The sequence below is a fragment of the Wyeomyia smithii genome, chromosome 1, assembly GCF_029784165.1.
Source record: "Wyeomyia smithii strain HCP4-BCI-WySm-NY-G18 chromosome 1, ASM2978416v1, whole genome shotgun sequence".
NCBI lineage: Eukaryota > Metazoa > Arthropoda > Insecta > Diptera > Culicidae > Wyeomyia > Wyeomyia smithii.
The window spans coordinates 193,072,771-193,092,209 of record NC_073694.1 but is presented as its reverse complement, the minus strand read 5'-3'; the positions used below and the strand labels follow the sequence as shown (position 1 = coordinate 193,092,209).

Below are 19,439 nucleotides of genomic sequence, written 5' to 3'. Positions count from 1 at the left end.
TTTTGCATAAGAGAATAAAGGAAGGGAATATCACGCGCATTAAAACAATCTTTAGAGCGTAGTTTTGAGCAGCCTTTGAAATCTCTATGCTCCGTAGTCGTAGTGCAGATCAACTGGATGAACACTTTTCTACGAAACAACATTACACTTGGTTCAGTGTAGCACGTGCTTCACTTCTTTTCCCGCAGTTGACGCTCAATCGTGTTACGGAATATAATAATAACCCATCGCTCTCGTGCAAAAAGCTGCAACACATACACACGCTCCCCGACACATCGAACACCAAAACAAAACGCAGTGCGAAACATGTTCCCCTCGTGGTGTGTTGGCCGTGTTGGCGGCCGCCGTTCGGCTGTTCTAATATTACGGTGCTTGCAGCAGCAGCAACAACAACAACAACAGCATCAGCAGCTTCGTCAATTTCGGTTTTCTGCTTCGGCGACGACAGCAAACGCAAGTGTGGTACATTTTTCAAGTTCACGTTTTATCAACCAAAGGACACAGTGCACCTTATCAAAGTGTCCAGAACGCATCCACGTTGCGCCTAGTGATTGCTGTGTCCGTTCGTACGTCTCGTTAGCGGTTACCAATACGGGAAGTTCCTGCATCAAAATGACCGGAAGCAAAAAATACCATATTATCGAGCGAGGAGCTCCCAACTCTACGGATTATCGTGTTTTTTTCAGTGAGTAAACGGGTTCCGGTATAGAAATTTGTGAAGGTCGAATTATTTGTAGCATATTAGGGGGTTAACTTTTAATTGAATAATTCGCCTTCTGGACTATGGAATAATAGTTGTATCAGGAAGTGATTGTTGTGTACGTTGCATAACCTCAAAGCAGCTAGGGTTGACGCAATATTATGTGCCATTGATGTAATAAAACTATCGATAACGTTTATTATTAATTACACATTTCTGATGTCGATAATTGCGATAAGGAAATAGATAACTATCAGTATGGAATATGAAGCTTATCAATAAGCCAATAAATTATTGTTCAGCTGTAAATACTGCTTAGTGTATTTAGGAAGTACACATTTCTGAATTATTAAAGTGAATCAGCGAATATCACTCTGTACCAAAAATAATAATTCATGTTTTCAGTACACTTATTCTGTAGTAAAAAAGGCTCCAAAGAGTTTCAAATACGGAAACCAATAATCTAAAACATGAATGGGGTGACCTTTGCTTAAAAAACAATTATCACATAATCGTACGTTTCCCCTCGCACAATTACATTGCCTTATCAGTTGTTTAAATCACCGGCAACTGGCGTGGGTAATTATTAGGGTGTCCCGAGGGTGCGAGAGATGTTAGTGTCTTCTAATTCCACATAGTCTTATTTTATATTCGAAGCTAAAAGTATCATCACTCGATTTCACGATAAAGATGACTAATTTCTTGTCATATAGATTTCTTAGTTTTCTTTCAATTAGGAAATATTCTTCCTGTTTCAAATGTTCGTGTGTAATCAATGTTGAGTCATATTTTATCACGTCATTCATACCTTTTGCCGTTCGTCACTTGTAGAAACAGTTAGACGGTGCTATCTCTACTGATAAGACTAAGAATGATAGAGTTTTCACTATCAAAAAATGTAATTATATGAGAATACAAGACATTTTTCAAATATCAAGATGCATTAATTTTTATGCTTTGAAAACTGGACTATTTCTAACAAAGCAAACTGTCGAGTCTTTATTATTGAAGCAATTATTGATAGAATAAACAGACACTCAATTGCTGCACTTACCCAAACAAGCAGCTGTTCATAAAGATAACTATCTCACTATAATTAATTGGATATCGGATAATTGAACACCTGCGACAATATTGCTTCTTTAATTGAACCATCAGTTCATTCTATTTCTTTGTAATTCGGCAAGCCACAATGTTAATTTATCTTCACCACATTTACAGAAACTGAAGACGGCCACGCGGTGTCCCCGCTGCACGACATTCCGTTGTACGCAAACCCCGCCAAAACGGTGCTGAACATGGTTGTCGAAGTGCCCCGGTGGACCAACGCCAAAATGGAGATTAGCCTCGGAGAGGGACTCAACCCGATCAAGCAGGATGTCAAGAAGGGCAAACTGCGCTTCGTAGCCAACTGCTTCCCTCATCATGGGTATATCTGGAACTATGGAGCCTTCCCGCAAACATGGGAAAATCCTGACCACCTGGATCCGAACACCGGATGCAAGGGGGATAATGACCCGATCGATGTGCTGGAAATTGGTTCACGAGTAGCCCGGCGGGGTGACGTGGTACAGGTCAAAATCCTCGGCACCGTCGCTTTGATCGATGAGGGTGAAACCGATTGGAAAATCATTACCATCAACGTTAACGACCCGTTAGCCAGCCAACTGAACGACATCAACGATGTGGATAAGGTATTTCCAGGACTACTGAAAGCTACCGTTGAATGGTTTAGAATATACAAAGTTCCGGATGGTAAACCGGAGAACCAATTCGCGTTCAATGGAGAGGCCAAAGACGCCGCATTTGCTACCAAAGTGGTTGAAGAGACCCACAAGTTTTGGAAGGCATTAATCAATAAGGAAATCGACGGCACAAGCATTTCCTGGTAAGAAAAATATATAACACCTTATGGAATTGAATAATTTTAAGCTTGTTTTACAGCTTGAATACCACGGTTGAAGGATCACCCTACTTGGTTGCTGCTGATAACGCATTGGAAGTACTGGCCAAGAACTCTAACGGTGGAGAAACCGAGCCCTTCAGCGACACAAGTAAGTGTAACATTTTGCTCACTCATTCCTATAATTACCGTAGTTTGAATTTATTCATTTATTCTATTGCTTTCTATTTTTTGTCGCCTATCCTCATAGTCCACAAATGGCATTTTCGAGATGAAAACGCATACTCCAAGCTGTAGTTAGACACGTTCGTAATCTGAGTAGTCAAAGCAAAAAACCTCTAGATGTACGAGGACTGCTCTATCACATTTCCGCAGAACCCCCAACTTTCCGGTTGTTTTTATTTATCATTTAGATTCCTATGAATACCTAACGTTAGAACTTTGCTTAGCAGTAGTCTATTTGATTATACAAAAAAAAATGTTATCTAATATTTCTTGAAACTTGCAAACATCATGATCCGAACAAATCCATAATATGAGCTCCCTATCTATTCATTTTTAATTTCAGTCGATAAGTGGCACTATATCACTTTGAAATAAGTTTGGAAGGAGCAAGTCGAATGCTTTTCTCGAATCTCTCCGTTTTGCAACGTGTCGCTAAGTAAGTTGAAACATGTCAAAAATAAATTCCAACGCAATGCGATTCCAGCACTGATATGTATGCCGATATTCCGTTATATTTTAAAAATGTTCTACCAAAAAAGCATAGTAAGAATTTCTGCCTTAACTAATCAGTATATCTTGTCCAATTTCACTGACAGTGTACTTGTTTTGTTTCTCATAACTAACAACGTCTTTGCTTAGCTTAGCTTAGCTTAGCACAATGAATCAACTGAAGAAACGACTGGGAGTGGCCATTCCTCCTCACTGTGCATCATTCAATGACCAGTCAGTCGGGAATATCGTCAGTTTCGTGCAACAACGGCACACCTCAAAATTTTTCATTTTGGATTTTGATGTCAAACGATGCCAAACGCGGTTCAGTTCTATCTCACAAAAACTTGTTTCAAAATTAACAAAATATCTAGAGCTATAAGGAGATTTGTTTTTGCGATTCACATCAAAAATATACTTTAAAAGATGGTAGAAAAAAGATTTGAACTTATACAACTTGCTCATTATATGTGGGGTAAGGGGGGGCAAGATGGGTCACCTAAGCCAAATTTTCAATATCACGTAACTGAAGATAGTTTCGGTCTACCTTTCAGATGATTATTTTGAAGTTATGTATATTTTATTAAATTATGCTAGAGAATAACAAAAATCGCTTTTACAGAATTTTTAGAAAAGGTCGTTTTTTTGCCCTGTAAAATAGGCGGGGCAAGATGGGTTATTTGGAGGGGCAAGGTGGGTCACCCTCTCAAACAGCACAAAATTATGATTAAATCTCAATGAACTTTTTACGGATAGCAAGAAAAAAGCCTTCTCTTCATAGATAACAAAACCATGGGGTCATCTCGTCTATGTTATACCGCCGAAGGGGTTAAATTTTCCTCGACGATTGCTTTCTGCAGCATTTTGTAGAACTTCTCTACTGTCGGCTTATTGAAACAATGAAAGTTTTTTCCGGAGTGACAACACCGTTTACGTCGAATCTATCCTTAAAACTGAAACGTTAACATTGAAAAATCAGCTGTCGATGCAAACTATACTGCCTCGTCTTTGGTGACCCATGTTGCCCCAATCATTAATTTAATTCACGATTGTGATATTCATGATTATTTTACATTTATTTATGCTAAAAAGCATATTATTTAGTACATCATGAGCGAAACAGCTGCTGCAATAAAGGTTTACTTCAAATTATATAGCGTACGACGAGAGAACACGTTATTTCAAAAGTGTGAATCGCGTAAGAAACTTAGCGAAAATAATACTTACCTTACCAAACCGTCCCAAGCCGTGGTGTGGCCTTTGCTGTACGTAAGAGTCGTCTCCATTCCACTCGGTCCATGGCGGCAGTCGCCAGCTCTGCAGTCTGCGTAGGGTCCGCAGGTCGTCTTCCACCTGATCGATCCACCTTGCCCGCTGTGCACCTCTCCGTCTCGTCCCTGACGGATTGGTTTCAAGAACCATCTTTACCGGGCTGTCGTCTGACATCCTTACAACATGCCCAGCCCACCGCAGCCTGCCTATCTTAGCGGTGTGGGCGATAGATGGCTCCCCAAGCAGCTCCTGCAGTTCGTGGTTCATTCGCCTTCTCCACACTCCGTTTTCCATCTGCAGTCCACCGAAAATGGTACGCAGCACCTTCCGCTCGAACACCGCAAGGGCGCGTTGGTCCTCCACAAGCATAGTCCATGTCTCATGCCCGTAGAGGATTACCGGTCTGATCAGCGTCTTGTAGATGGTTAACTTGGTGTGGCGGCGAATCCTACTCGATCGAAGCGTCCTCCGGAGACCAAAGTATGCACGATTTCCTGCCATAATGCGCCGTTGAATTTCTCTGCTGGTATCGTTGTCGGCAGTTACCAGTAAGCCCAGGTACACGAACTCATCGACCACCTCGATTTCATCACCACCACCAATTTGAACTCGAGGTGGGAGAATACTGATACTGTTACTGTCTTCACGGGAACCCCTTCCTTTCATGTACTTCGTCTTCGATGCATGGATGACCAGTCCAATCATTTTGGCTTCAGCCTTTAATCCGATGTACGTATCCGCCATCTTCACAAAGGTCCGACCCACAATGTCGATATCGTCGGCGAAACCAAACAGTTGAACCGACTTTTGGAAAATCGTGCCACTCGTGTTAATCCCCGCTCTTCTAATGACACCTTCCAGGGCAATGTTGAACAGTAGGCACGAGAGACCATCACCTTGCCTCAGCCCTCTTCGGGTTTCAAAGGGGCTCGAGAGTGTGTGTGTGTGTGTGTGTGTGTGTGTGTGTGTGTGTGTGTGTGTGTGTTTGTGTGTGTGTGTGTGTGTTACAATTCATCTCCCACTGGCCGGCAGTGCTTTTATGGAAAAAACCTATCTGCATCTATTTCTATTTAAAGCTGATTTATTTTTTTTATTGATTTTTTAATATATTACATAATACAGAGATGCAAATATTTTTAGCCCTGGAGATGAAAGGTGACAGCTCTAGTGTTCATCCAACGACCCATTTCAAGAATGCCTGGTAATACACCTACATTCCGAGATCGTCTTCATAAACACTAAGCCCCGCATGAATACGTTGCTATATCTATTGGACATAACATTGTATTCACACTTCCAGACTAATTTACATTAGTGGCTCGTATTTAATATTACTTGATAATACAGTTACAGTTCAGAACGATCTTACCAACGTCTTCTTAAAGAAATTATTAGCTATTAGCACATCTGTTCAACTGAAGAACCAGAAACGAGACAAAATCTCTTTATTTTAAGTATCGACATCTAGCGGTGGAGAGCATGCATTTTACACTCGAAATTTCATTACGCTTATATTCCATTCATTCAACAAAAGGACTGTATGAGCTCTCGCCGCTTTTTCATCGAGAGAATCCTTTGTTCTCCCCGGTACTGGTATGGCGAGGGTGCCTTTTCATGACAAACGTACAGTACCACCCGCATGCGTGCAACGGTTTTTATGTAGATATATTTTTAATGAATTTCATTGTTGCCCAAGTTGAAAACTGAATATCTTGACTAACGACAATCAATTTTTACATTGTACCTAATGAAGTAAGCAGTGTTTGTACAGCGCATCTGATATGCATTTCTAGCAATGTTAGGTATAAAAAACGGTACGAGAAATAAATATTGTCGTTGATCGAGAAATTCGGTTTCCAAGTCCAAGGAAAATATTCAAATAACAGGTTAAAATAGTTTTAGCAGTCGTGAGGTGTACGATCCAAGAAAATTTGTTAGACAATGTTTGAATGGTTGAAAGATTTTTAGTGTAATTTGTTTCATTGACGTTGTTTGTGAATTGTTACTGATTTTCCACTTTAAAGATCTCTTGAATGCGATCCTGTCTTAGCTTGATTTTGATAGATTTAACTATTAAAGATCGCCTTTTGCCTGGACATTAAAGCAAAAAAAAAATAGTATTTTGGTACATGTTCAAACTATTGGAGCGAACTGTACGAACGATGCACTGTAAAATCAATGTAGGATGGAACAGCAAAAAATGAATGCGAAAGCTTGGGCACCGATTTGCTGCAGAGTTTTGTTCGAAGTTGCATATCTGTTCTGTGCTATTAGTGTACAGATTCGAATCTGGCCACGTTTTCCATGGCAGGTAATTAGTTTACCCGCCACCGAACGGCGGTGGCGCTGCGAGCGTATCAAATTTTACTTCTTGGTCGATGAGTTTTGTGGCTGGTTCAAGTGCTTCTCAAAAACAAAACACTTCGAAAATATAGTGATACTTATCCTGCCCAGAACGGTCCGTTGATGCTCTTGTTCACTTTTCTAGATATCAGAGGAACCCGAACTTCGCGGTTTCACCAATTACTTCATTTTTATTCCACGGGAAACTGCCTTTATCACTAAAATTTTACGTTGAGGTAGAACGCGCACAACACTCAGTTGGCCTTGTTGCCAGTCCAGTCCTGTTTTGAAGGGGCTCGAGAGTGCCCCCGAAACACGACATACACACATCACTCGTTCCATCGTCGCTTTGACCAACCGCCTCAGTTTGTCCGGAAAACCGTAGTCGTGCATAATTTGCCATAGCTTGTCCCGATCGATTGTGTCGTACGCCGATTTGAAATCGATGAACAAATGATGTGTGGGCACGTTATATTCGCGGCATTTCTGCATAACCTGCCGAACCGCGAATATCTGATCCGTGGTGGCGCGGGCACCCATAAATTCCGCCTGGTAATGCCCCACGAACTGCTTCGCAAATGGCGATAGTCGACGGCGAAGTATTTGGGAGAGTACCTTGTAGGCGGCGTTCAACAGGGTGATTGCCCGATAATTGCAGCACTCCAGTTTGTCGCCCTTTTTGTAGATGGGACACACAATACTGCCGTGAGATGACAAAGTGACGTAAGTGCCACTTTCTCGAATATGAGTTTTTCATGCCAATTTGTTCATTATTCGAAGATCTATATTTTGGTATCTTCCTTTTCGTTGTTACTTATTCGTACGTTGCATAAAATAAAAAAAAAAAACAAAGTGACGTTGGCACACATTTCCATACAAAAGTGACGAAGAATTCTTTCGTTTTTGGGCCGTACTGAAAAACTGATCACTTGGATCTACGTCACAATGTCATCTCACGGCAGAATACCCTCCATCCACTCCTCCGGTACTCGTTCTTCCTCCCAAACCTTGACAATGACCCAGTGCACGGCTCTAGCCAGTAATTCTCCACCGTATTTCAATAGCTCGCTGGGAAGTTGGAAAGTTGGAAGCCGACCAATTATCTCTTACGTTGTTTGTAACATGTTGTTTTCCGGGGCGGCTTGTTGGGCCTTTCCCAACCCCCTCTCTCGCCGGGGGACCATCGTGTCAGCTCTGTTTAGAGTCCCACGCTGCCACCAGGACGTTGATCAGCCGCTCCTAACATGGAGATCAGACGCCGTTTTGAGCCGCACCATCTTGGTGAACAGACGCTCAGGTTGGCGAAGCATTTCCTCTACCGCCTGAATATGGTTTACGCGCCAATGATCGCGTCGCACCTTCTCACTTATTGCCCAGGCAACACCAACCAGTTGTATCCATGTTCCAACCGGCAGTCTAGTGTAATCATATGACTCGCGGAGGTGTGAGATAGGAACTTGTGAGGGCCGAAGCTATGTTTGACGCTCCTTCCAGGTTGTCAACTCACCATTTGTTGCCCAGCGAAAATAATATTTTATTTATTAAAAACAAGCAATATGCAAATATGAACTATGAACACGTGATACATAGTCGAAAACACGTTACGCATCATGCAAAATTAGTGTCATCACCAAAAAAGTTATTTCAAGCTTAAAAACGGCACTGACCCATCTGGCCCCACCTTACCCTACATAACAGACTCAAAAAGGTTGGATTAATATGGAAAGTTTAAAAATTTAAGGTTTTCGTGAAAAGGAAAAATGATTTTAAACGAAAATTTCTCATAACCAACAACGTCTTTGAACGATAAATTAAAATAATTCATGTACAATAACGAACAGGTAAGGTGGCCAAATCTGAAAACGAGAAATTTGAGAACTTTTTAAAAGTGTATGTATCTGGAGCTAGCGCCAGGTCATTCATAGTCGAAATTATTTTTGAGCCAAAAAAATACTTTTCAATGTTTCATTTATGGGTTTCATTTTTCAAGTTAAACATTGTTTTATGTTACATTTCGTTTTCCTGTGTTGTTAATAAATTTTTAAATTTTCTGTTTAGTTCTCGAGTATAGTTAATTAACAATCAAAATTTAATCAATCATTTACTTGTGTGTTATGGGTAGAAGAAATAGTTAAAAAATTCGCTACAAACGCTACAGTAAAATTGCAAAGTCGTAATTCTTGCGCCGAGATTATAAAATTTTGATAATTTCATGCATAAAACGTTACAATTTTTAAAAACACAACAGTTTTAAAAGATACATTTACGGAGAAATGAGTTTTCCTAATTATTTATAAAATTTTGCAACTTGCATTCAGGGGGTTTTTGAAACTTGCCTAGTTTTTGTAGAATTTTCTTCATTTATTTTTCCTGGTAGCTGAAAACATTTCGCCACATACACCAATTTTGACTCTACCGTTAACGATCTTTGGCTCGATGACATTTCTAAGACATTATAGGTAAAGCCAAATTTAGATGTGCGATTCACATCCCGGGAACCCCCACAAATCAAGAAAAAAATTAAACTGAAACTGAATTTTCATCCAACTGTCTTTCATTCCCAATGAGAACATGAACATAAAGAGTGGTATGGAACGAATTAATCTGAAATTTTCCTCCAGCATAATTTCATACCAACATTAATATGACAACGTTCCGTCATCTGAATCGTTGAAATAAACAAATCATAGCTACTGCAATGAAAATGACTAATTCACATAACCATTACCACGTGGGTCCACGTGCCGTAGTGATTCTCACAGGGCTCAACACGCTTCTCACATCCTCAATGTAGGTTCCAATAGAAGGCCGGTTCTACAATTACTCCATCATCTATGTGAACTGCCCGCATGGAGGAAGACCAGATGTTGAAAAGGAAGCCTTCTACGCACAGCTGAAGGACGTGTACGACAGCTACTCGCAGCATCATCGTCATCGGGGATATGAACGCTCAAATTGAAAGGGAAGACCTGTATAAACCGGTGATCGGACACGAAAGTCTGCACACCGAGGCGAGCTACAATGGCCAAAGATGCATAAACTTTGCAGCTTCCCAAGGATTGTAAGTACATTCTTCCCCCGCAAGGACATCTAAAAAGCCACTTGGACATTACCTAACTAACGAACAACAAACCAAAATGACCACGTGCTTATCGAAGGACGGTTTCTCTCGGACATCACCAACATACGCACCTACCGAGGTGCGAACATTGACTCGGACCACTACTTAGTGGCTGTTTGTATGTGCTCACAACTGTTGACTATCTAAAGTACAGACGGGCAAGGAACGACATGATCGCGATCCTGAGACGTAAAAAGCGCCAGCAGGAGGATCGTGACCATGAAGAGCTAGAAGAGTTATTCATTGCGAAAGTTTTACGAAAAGATTAACAAATCCCGTACAGGATATGCGCTGGATGTGGAAGGTAATCTCATCACGAACGATAGCGAGGTGGTCGACAGGTGGGAGCAGTACTTCGATGAACATCTGAATGGCGATGCAACAAACAGAAGAGTGGATGGAGGGAGTCGCCTGCCCCATCTAAAAGAGAGGCGACAAGCTGGAGTGCTGCAACTATCGTGGCATTTGCGCTCATCAACACTGCTTATAAAATACTCTCTCAAGTTCTATTTCAACGTCTAACACCTTTAACCAGGAGGTTCATGTGGCAGTACCAGGTAGGATTCATGGGAGCTCGTGCAACCACGGACAAGATATTTTCAATCCGACAGATTTTGCAAAACTGTCGTGAATGCAACTTCTCCATGCATTACATTTTTGTCGACTTCAATGCAGCCTATGATACAGTAGATCGAGAACAGCTATGGTTTCTAGGATACTCTCGAGTCCCTTCAAGTTATCCTCGAAGGTGTTATACGGAGAGCGGGCATCGACACGAGTGGTACGACTTTCACGAAGCAAATTCAGCTCAAAGGCTTCGCTGATGACTTCGACAACATAGCACGAAACTTTGCGACGGTAGAGGAAACCTACACTAGATTAAAAGCGGGAGCCAAGCGTATTGGACTGCTGATCAATGCGTCAAAAACAAAGTATATGAAGGAAAGAGGCTCCAACGAGAACAATGTGAGCCTCGCAACCCGGATAATCGTAGACGGCGATGAACTTGGTGGTAGACGAGTTTGTGTACTCAGAATCGCTGGTGACCGCTGACAAACACATCAGCAGGGAGATCCGGAGACGCATTCAAGTGGGAAATCGTGCGTAAAACAATGAGAACCAATCGAGTGCGCCACCGTATGAAGCTGAAGCTGTACAAAACACTAGTTAGACCGGTGGTCCTCCTCGGGCTAGAAGCGCCATTGAAGTTTTCGAACGAGAGGTGTTAACACTTAAAATATTATTGAGATCGCAAAATTGCAGCACTTTTTGTTAAATGTTGATGAATTGTTTAGCGAAAGAGCAAAAACAAGAGAGCTCAGATGTTACACTATTCTACATGTATTTTGTAGCTAAAGGTTAGTGGTCGGATTCCAATTACTCTTTCGGGCTCGTTCATACGATCGCTTGCTCGTTCAAGTTTACATCAAGATCAACTAGTAGACCACGTAATATATTACGACTAGATAGTATTTTCTACGTTCCATGTATTTAAAAAATTTGGTATGAGACATTTTTTAGGCATAGATTTTGAGATAAGCTTTATAAAATTATAGCAAACCCAAGAAAATTGATTCTCGGTCAGATTTTTTCTTTGCAAAGTTTTCAGAAAAAGCATCAAAAAAACTAAAGTCTTTAGGAAAACAAAAAAAACTGTGAATAAATCAATAAAGCAATGAAGGCAGGGCTGCTTTTGGATTTAAACGGAAAAACAGAATTTTACTTTGGAAGTTGACATACTTTATATTTTAGAAACCCTACACAGGAATGGGCTCTTCAGCTGAAACCAATACAGTAAAGAAAAAACGCCATCAACGTTATCTCTAACGCGAATGATACTAAATGTCCTCGTTTCTCTATAGATTATGTTTTGAATATAAATTAATGATACGGAGTTTTGTATCCAATGACAGCGTTTTAATGTAGAAGAAATATTTATTCAGTAGCAAAAATTTAGTTCTCACGTTCAAAAGTTATTACAGAAACAACGTGAGAAAAATGAACGCAAAGTTAAAATTTAGATCCACTCTTACTGTGACGCCTCTAGTGACGGTTACGAAAAACCAATGACAGCGCAGTGTTTAGAAAGGTTTGTTTACATAGTGGTGAATATTTCATCAAATTCGAGTCAGTGGATCAAAAGTTTTCGACGATGGAACGTGACGTGAGAAAATTTTGCACACTCACGTTGAAAATCCAACGTGGCCAAGTGCAAAAATTGCGAAGCGTCTCGAATTCCACAAAACAACCGTAAACAGCGTAATAAAACGATTCAATGAAACTGTAACGCTGGGTCGCACTGATCACAGCAACCGCAGAAGTGGAACGATTGACAAGCAGCTACGATTAAAATCTGCAGAGTAGTTCGGACGAACCCTGGGATCACCCTGCGCGATTTGGCTAACAAGTTCTCGGCAACATACAGCACTGTTCGACGAATCTGTCGGCGTGAAGGCCTGCGGTCGTTCTCGTTGCAAATCGCCGCACTAGGATGCTGTATGATAAAGTGTTGATGATATTTGACGATTGCATTCAATGGACGATGAGACATATGTAAAATGGATTTCGCGCAGCTCCCAGGACAAAAATTCTTAATGTCCAAGCGAAAGGGTGATGTTGCCAAGAGGTTTTAAGTCGTGTTTGCTGACAAGTTCACTCGAAAGCTGATGGTGTGGCAGGGGATCTGTAGATGTGCCAAAAAACAAGGTCTTCATCACCGGTGTACAAGAAATAGTGCCTCCAGAAATGGATTTTGCCGATCATCTAATCACATGAAAAATAATCAATTGAAAATAATCAAGAGCAAGTTGAAGAAAAGTGGCTGAACGATAAAAAAAAGAAAATGGCGGATCTAGTCAACAGTTTCACTGTGCAGAAGATTATGGGCGGTATAAAACTAAAAGTGCTTTGAAGGTCCTTGAATTTGCTGCAAAATGATATCTCAAGATTTTTTTCTACGTTTTTTTTTTTTGACAAACATATGTCCCATTTTGTGCTGAAATATTGAATGGATCAAACTTTACTCATATTTCCAAAATCGTCTGTAAATGGAGCGAATTCGGAAGAGAATTCCGATTACACGTAGATTCCGCGAAATTTTGACTCTACTTTATTAACTATACTGTTACAGTTAAAATGCCATTACATGGTATAAAGTGAAATCCTTTTTATTAAAAAGAAAACAAGCAGTCAACTAATTATCCAAAATTTCTTTGATTCTGCTGCTAAGTTCTTTTTAACATTCCACAGAATTTCATACACTAAAACGTTCAATTCAAAAAGTATTTTGCCGCATCCACCATTTTGCGTTTCTCGTCAATACCAGCGGGTATTACGAAATAAAGCCCACATTTGGTCCTTCACTGGCGCTTCGTTCCGCAACTGTCTGCTTGACAATTCCATCGCACAGATGACGGGGAGTACGGAGGCATTCAGCAGTACAGCTCAAGGACGTGAAATGTTTTCCGAATGGTGCGCATGCCCACGCGCCATTTCTTCGTCCCTGTTCGGATTCGAGGGCGAATGAAATGCGAACGGTGCGTACAGCACTACCGACTTCGAATCCTTGTTCCCCAAAGTCTCTGCTCTGCAATTGGTTTCGGACGTTTCATGGTATCGGAAGTGCGCCTACTGGACCGCACCTGGTGCGACGATTCGTGGTGGTTTTTACTGCAATTGTGCTAAGGAGCTCCGCAGTTGTTTTAGTTCTTCTGAGGTAGAAAAAAAGTACGGTTATTCGGAAAGTTTGTGGATTATCGGAAAGTAGTTTCGTGACAGCTTGGAATGCTGCTGAAAGCTTCAGCAGGAACCAGATTCTTATTACCACCGGTTCTTCGTTTCTGTCTTGTCGAATAGTGGCAGGTAAAAAGTTTTCCTAGAGTGCTGTGAAGATAAGTGCCCTCAGGATCTTTGAAACGTGTTGGAATAAATCATAACGGATACCATTGAGAACCCTTCTTGAGAAAGCTTGTGTACAAGTGTTGTGTGGCGATTCTTGTTGAAGTGTGATCAGTGGAGTGAAAATCGTTTTTCATTCGCAGTTGGAAGAAGATAAAAAGTAGACAGTTACCACCATAGGCAACACCACCACCACTCATCGAAACTAATTTCACTGTCCAACTCTGTTTGCTGGCACACCGTCGTTGTTAGCACAGAATGGGCCGAATGAGTTTTACGTTTAAGCTTCTGCTGCTGCTGGCCATCGTCGGCATGTTCGTAGCGGATGCCAAGAAGAAGCCGAGCAAATACGGTGATGGCGATTTCGAGTTCATCGATGAGGTAAGCCCCAATTTACAATGAAAAGCACTTCTTCCATCCTTAGTTAGGAAAAACGTCAGCGATAAATTGATCCCTTGATGGAAATTCTCATTCGTTTCCATTTAAAAAAGGTTGGAATTGGTTGCATCACTTTGGAAACGAAGTTTGACTGGAATTGTCATTATTTAATACCTTATACATATCCAATAAACATTTCGACCATTTTAAATTATGGCTGCAACTTACGCAGTAAATAAACCGAACGTACTAGCAACATGCCGGATATAAACGAGAAGATATTTTTTCGCGCAGGTGTCCCAAATGGCACGGCAAGTAGAAATTGCATGAAGTATACATTGCTTGGTACCTACTCGATCGCGCATTGAAAAAAAATATTTCGGCTCGATTTCTCTGTACGTGCAGGTGCTCAAAATCCTAATAATGACGTTATAAATTTCAACAGTGGGATTTGCTTGCGCTCAGGATAACATCCGGTTCACGAACGTCTAGCACCAGTCGAGTTTTAGAGATACGCTATTAGTAATTGGTTTATTGTTTGAACAAACGACCGTTCCCAAACCGATCAACATTACAATATTACATTGCGTGACACCGTTTTGACAGTACATTGCGAACGTTTTAGCGGCCTCAAGAAAAAATAAAGTAAATCGAAGTTTCTTTATACACTCTGTGACAATCGCTAAAACAACGCAATCGGGATCGCCTGAGCCGCGATAGACACCTAATTTTTTTAAAGCAAAAAGCCGCTGATGGATTCTGCAATACCTCTATGACTTCTTAACAAAATAAGTTACCCTAATAATAAAACGGGCTAAAGGAACGTATGATTGTCCTCTCCAGACAATTGACGATATTGGTAGGAAGAACGAGGTTCGGTAAAGTAGAGCAGTGGACATTAGGGTTTAGTTTTTTTGGTTCCTTTTGGGGCCCCAAACAACCCTCAACTTACCTGAAATCGATTGGTTTTGTCTCCGCTTGGCGCATTGCATTTCAAATTTGTATGAAAATTTATATGGGAAAACCTACTTTTTTGCATTTACTTTCCTAGAGAGCTCAATAATGATCTAATAATGCACTACATTATGTTAAAGTATAGTATTTTAGATGCCTAACAACTTTACAGAAGGCACTTAAGAGCTAGGTAGTCTCCAAGTAGAGCTATAGTTGTTCAAAGTTGAGTATGTCGATTTAAATGCAGAAAATCTTGTTTTCTGCCAACATTACCAATGTATCGGCGTCAGTAGAATTCCCATCAGAAATAACCTGTCGTAACGAGTTTATACACTCAGCTGGACCAAGCAAACCAATATTCTAGACGTATATAGAATCTACAACGTGTTCCAGAGGTTACTTCTGATGGAATTCTGACTGACGCCGATACACTGGCAGTGTTGGCAGAAAAAATGATTCGCAACATAGATTTCGACATACTCAACTTTGAAAAGCTCTTGCATTTTTTTGGGACACCCTAGCTCTTTAGTGTCTTCGGCCAAGTTGTTAGGCGTCAAAAAACCTACCATTTGAAGTCATGAAACCAATGGTTTGAACCATTTTGAGCTCTTTAGGATGAAGAATGCAAAAAAGTTGTTTTTTCCATACAAATCTCCATATAAATTTGAAATGCAATGCGCCAAGCGGAGACAAAACCAATCGACTTCCGATAAATTTAGGATTTCTTGGGGCCCCAAATAGAACAAAAAAACTTGGTTCTGGCTTTCTGCTATCGAGTTTCTTTTTTTCCATATAACGATTCCCCACCCTAGTGGACATAAAAGGACGAGTCAAAACCATATACACAAACACAGATAAATGAAAAGCATGCCACTTATCCTCAATAACAATATTGCCAAATATATGAAATACGTGATAAAGCAAGCAGCCAGGCAATATCATAGTAGCTCAATGCTTCTGGTCGATACAAAAATATACATTTGGAGCGCTCAATTTAGGTATTTAGGAGTAAACCGTAAGTGATGTAAAAAAAGAAAGCAGTTAAACATTTTCTTCACCACCTTGGGATGGACTAATCTCAGTATAATAAAAATACTCGCCGAAATAACACATTCAACTATCGAGGCAGTACACGCTACTTCGCTAATCGACCCGATTTTGATTTATGTCAGCACTTAATCCGGGACATCAAGTTATGGAATAATCTGCTGTGCCGAGTGTCTAATAATGATAAAAAAATATTTTTAGCGTCCAAACAATTTGTTTGATCGGGGCATAGTTACGAATACGTGAGTATTCCGCGCACATTCAACGGTCTCTGCGTATGCGCAATGCTCAGAGATCGAGCGCTACGTGACGCCTATTTTTTTATGTATTTCATAGGATTTTTTCTCAGCTTTCAAAAGCCGGTCTCAAAATTAAAATTGATAATTGCCAACTTGTTCAAAAATGCGCTTTACTAATCAAATTAAAAATGGCTACCAAAATTTTGAACACTATTTGAAAGCCCTAGATGTTTTCTGTATAATGACGCGCTGTTTGTAGAGGGTTTTGGAGCAAAATTTTGAAATATAGCTCAATAAAAATATACAAGTATCACTTTTCTAAAAACTTGTTCTTCCCTTGGCGAACGAGGGGTTCCCCAACTGGAACAAGTTTCAGTGCAAATCTTATTTTAAACACACAAAAATAAATTTGTAGAGACCTCGTGCCTCTAGTGGCCTGGTTTAACCGATAATTAGCATGTAAAAAAGGATTACCTAACTTGTTACATAGCCGTTTTTTGATATCTGAATTTTTGAATGTTTTATAATTTTTAGTTAGTGACTTTCCATGAAAAACAAACTATTTTTTACTAAAATGGCCACCCTTTTGAAAACTTTTGGAATTTTCTGCAACGGCTATGTAACAAGTTGGATAACACGGGTCGACAGAATGAAAAAAATGCATTCCAAAAGCTCAAACAGGAAAAAATTAAAGATTATAGCTATTCAACCATTCCTATGAATTTACATGAAAGTATCGTATAGAAGCAGATTGCGGGTTCAAGTCCCGTCTGGATGCGGTATATTTTTAAAAATCTGTATCATATTTTCAGTTCGCCTGTTTTTCGATTTCCCTGCTGCACACACTATCTGCCTTAATGTCGTATAGTAATTGCTCGCCGGATTCGTCGCTTTAACGTCATGTTTAATGTTAAAATTCTTAATTGAAGAAGACTAATTTGATTTTATCTAGAAACGTAATAGTTTTCCTCAAACATGATTGGTATACCTAGTGTAAAATTTCTGCTATTATTATATTACAGGTTTCTCTGAACTGGCAATCAGAAGCTGCCAGGGTTGATATTTGTTGACACTCTTGAGTGAAAGTGAAAAAAAGCATCCATAAACGTTATTTTTCTACAATCCTTTCAGAGTTCTCCCTTCCCGCTTTTTGCATGGAAGTGAACTGTCAAAACACCTCATTATATTTCATGCGATGGAAGCAAGACAACAAAATCAGTTTATCAGTTAACGAAGATTGTCAAGGCATCGGTCAGTGTGGGTGAAAAAGTGTTTCGGTGAGGTTGATTTTGGTTGAGTGGACTGTTTGTTTTTCTTTTTCGCTTTGAAGTGAAGATCATTTGGTTGGATTTGTCGTCAAATTTTATTCCGTTACCGTGAACGATGCGCGCGATCAATTTCATCTGAGTATAACAGTACGTTACTAGGACGAAAATCTGGTGTATCTGAAAAAAAACTTATTTTCAAAGAGCACATTGAGAGTATACAAGCCAAGTGCATCAAATATACGAGATGTTCATATCCTCTCATTAACAGGAATTCTAAACTTTGTTTAAAGAACAAACTTTTGATTTACAAACAAATTTTTAGACCAGCAATGCTTTATGCTGTACCGATCTGGTCAAGTTGCTGCTCAACAAGGAAGGAAACGCTCCAAAGGATTCAGTATAAAATTCTAAAAATGATTTTGAAGCGTCCTCCTTGGTTTGGTACACTCGAATTACATAAACTTACTGGTGTTGAACCATTAGAAACTATGTCAAATAAAATTATTAACAATTTTCGACAAAAATCGTTGCAATCCTCAATTGCTACGATAAGCTCTCTTTATAGCCAATAAGTTAGCAATTAAGTTAGTTGTAAGTTTACTTCCCCTTTTCTGACAAGTAGGTTTAAATCCCTACGAATGATAAATCCTAATTGCGAAAGCAAACAAATCCTAACAATTAAAATTACAAATTTCTAACAGTGTTGAGAAGTCACCATTTGTGATTGGACACACATACTCATTATTTACTAATATTTATCATTAATACTTAGGCTACTAACAAATCCCCCCCTTAAAAAAAAAACAAAAAAAAATAGTGTATCTGAAAGAGTGCTGCGATCATTGGAAGTGAAAATTGAAAATGATTGGCTGTAATTTTCGAAGAATTTTGCTGGGGAAAATGACTTTTATCAGCACTGGAAGCTGCTTTTCAATTGGAGTGCTTACATTGATGATTTAGCCTAAGCATACCAGAATAGGAATACTGCATTCTACCGGAATGGAATATCGGACAAATACTTTCATCACCCTCCTCCATTGGCTAGGTTGAACCCAGGCCAGCTGATCCACTGTCGACCTTCGAGAATTTGCAAACACAATTCTAAATGAGCAACCTTCTTCTTTAGTTCTCTGTGTTTATGCACAACACTCTGTTGTTCCAAACAAAAACTTACGTCAACAGAAGAAGACCTATTAGCAGAATGCAACATCTATCCATTGAGTTCCTCACCAGTAGCATGCTTCAATGCAGATGAGGATATCATTACGCAGTGCACCATAGAACGCTTGCCTTGCAACATTCATATCAGATGAAAGCGAAAAGAAAGTAATAATGAACGTTGAGGCCACACTCGCGAACAGCCAGATGGCCAAACGTCTCTGTCCCACAAAATCACGTTACTGCCTTGTGCCTGACACGAACACTCTTAGCTCACAGTTAATGAGAGCACCTAGTGACAGTATTACTTAGCAAAGGTCTGAATAAAATTGTAGATGAAAGGACTACCAGATACTGACGCCACACCCCGTGCGACCTGGAATATACTGTATGGAATTCGCCCTAGTTCAGCAAGCGGGGGCTACATTCTGGAATTCGTTATTAC

The 19,439-nt window shown here is 40.1% G+C and overlaps 2 protein-coding genes across 4 annotated transcripts in view; both read left to right on the top strand.

Moving 5' to 3' along the window:
• The first annotated feature begins 282 nt into the window (after positions 1-282).
• Positions 283-3,306, top strand: LOC129718209 (inorganic pyrophosphatase). Of its 2 annotated transcripts, none has more exons than XM_055668723.1 (4): positions 283-685; positions 1,922-2,588; positions 2,645-2,754; positions 3,172-3,306. In XM_055668723.1, the coding sequence occupies exons 1-4, from the start codon at positions 307-309 to the stop codon at positions 3,201-3,203; spliced, it is 1,188 nt and encodes a 395-aa protein (XP_055524698.1). In that variant the 5' UTR covers positions 283-306; the 3' UTR covers positions 3,204-3,306. The 2 variants fall into 2 exon arrangements, with proteins under 2 accessions (XP_055524698.1, XP_055524697.1); XM_055668722.1 differs by lacking the exon at positions 3,172-3,306 and adding an exon at positions 2,854-3,094.
• A 10,324-nt stretch (positions 3,307-13,630) lies between these two features.
• LOC129718207 (proteoglycan Cow) overlaps positions 13,631-19,439 on the top strand; it is a 165,560-nt gene continuing 159,751 nt past the window's right edge. For both annotated transcript variants that reach the window (XM_055668720.1, XM_055668718.1), the window contains exon 1: positions 13,631-14,331. In XM_055668720.1, the coding sequence (XP_055524695.1) occupies positions 14,209-14,331 (123 nt within the window). In that variant the 5' untranslated portion in view covers positions 13,631-14,208. The remainder of the gene's footprint in view (positions 14,332-19,439) is intronic.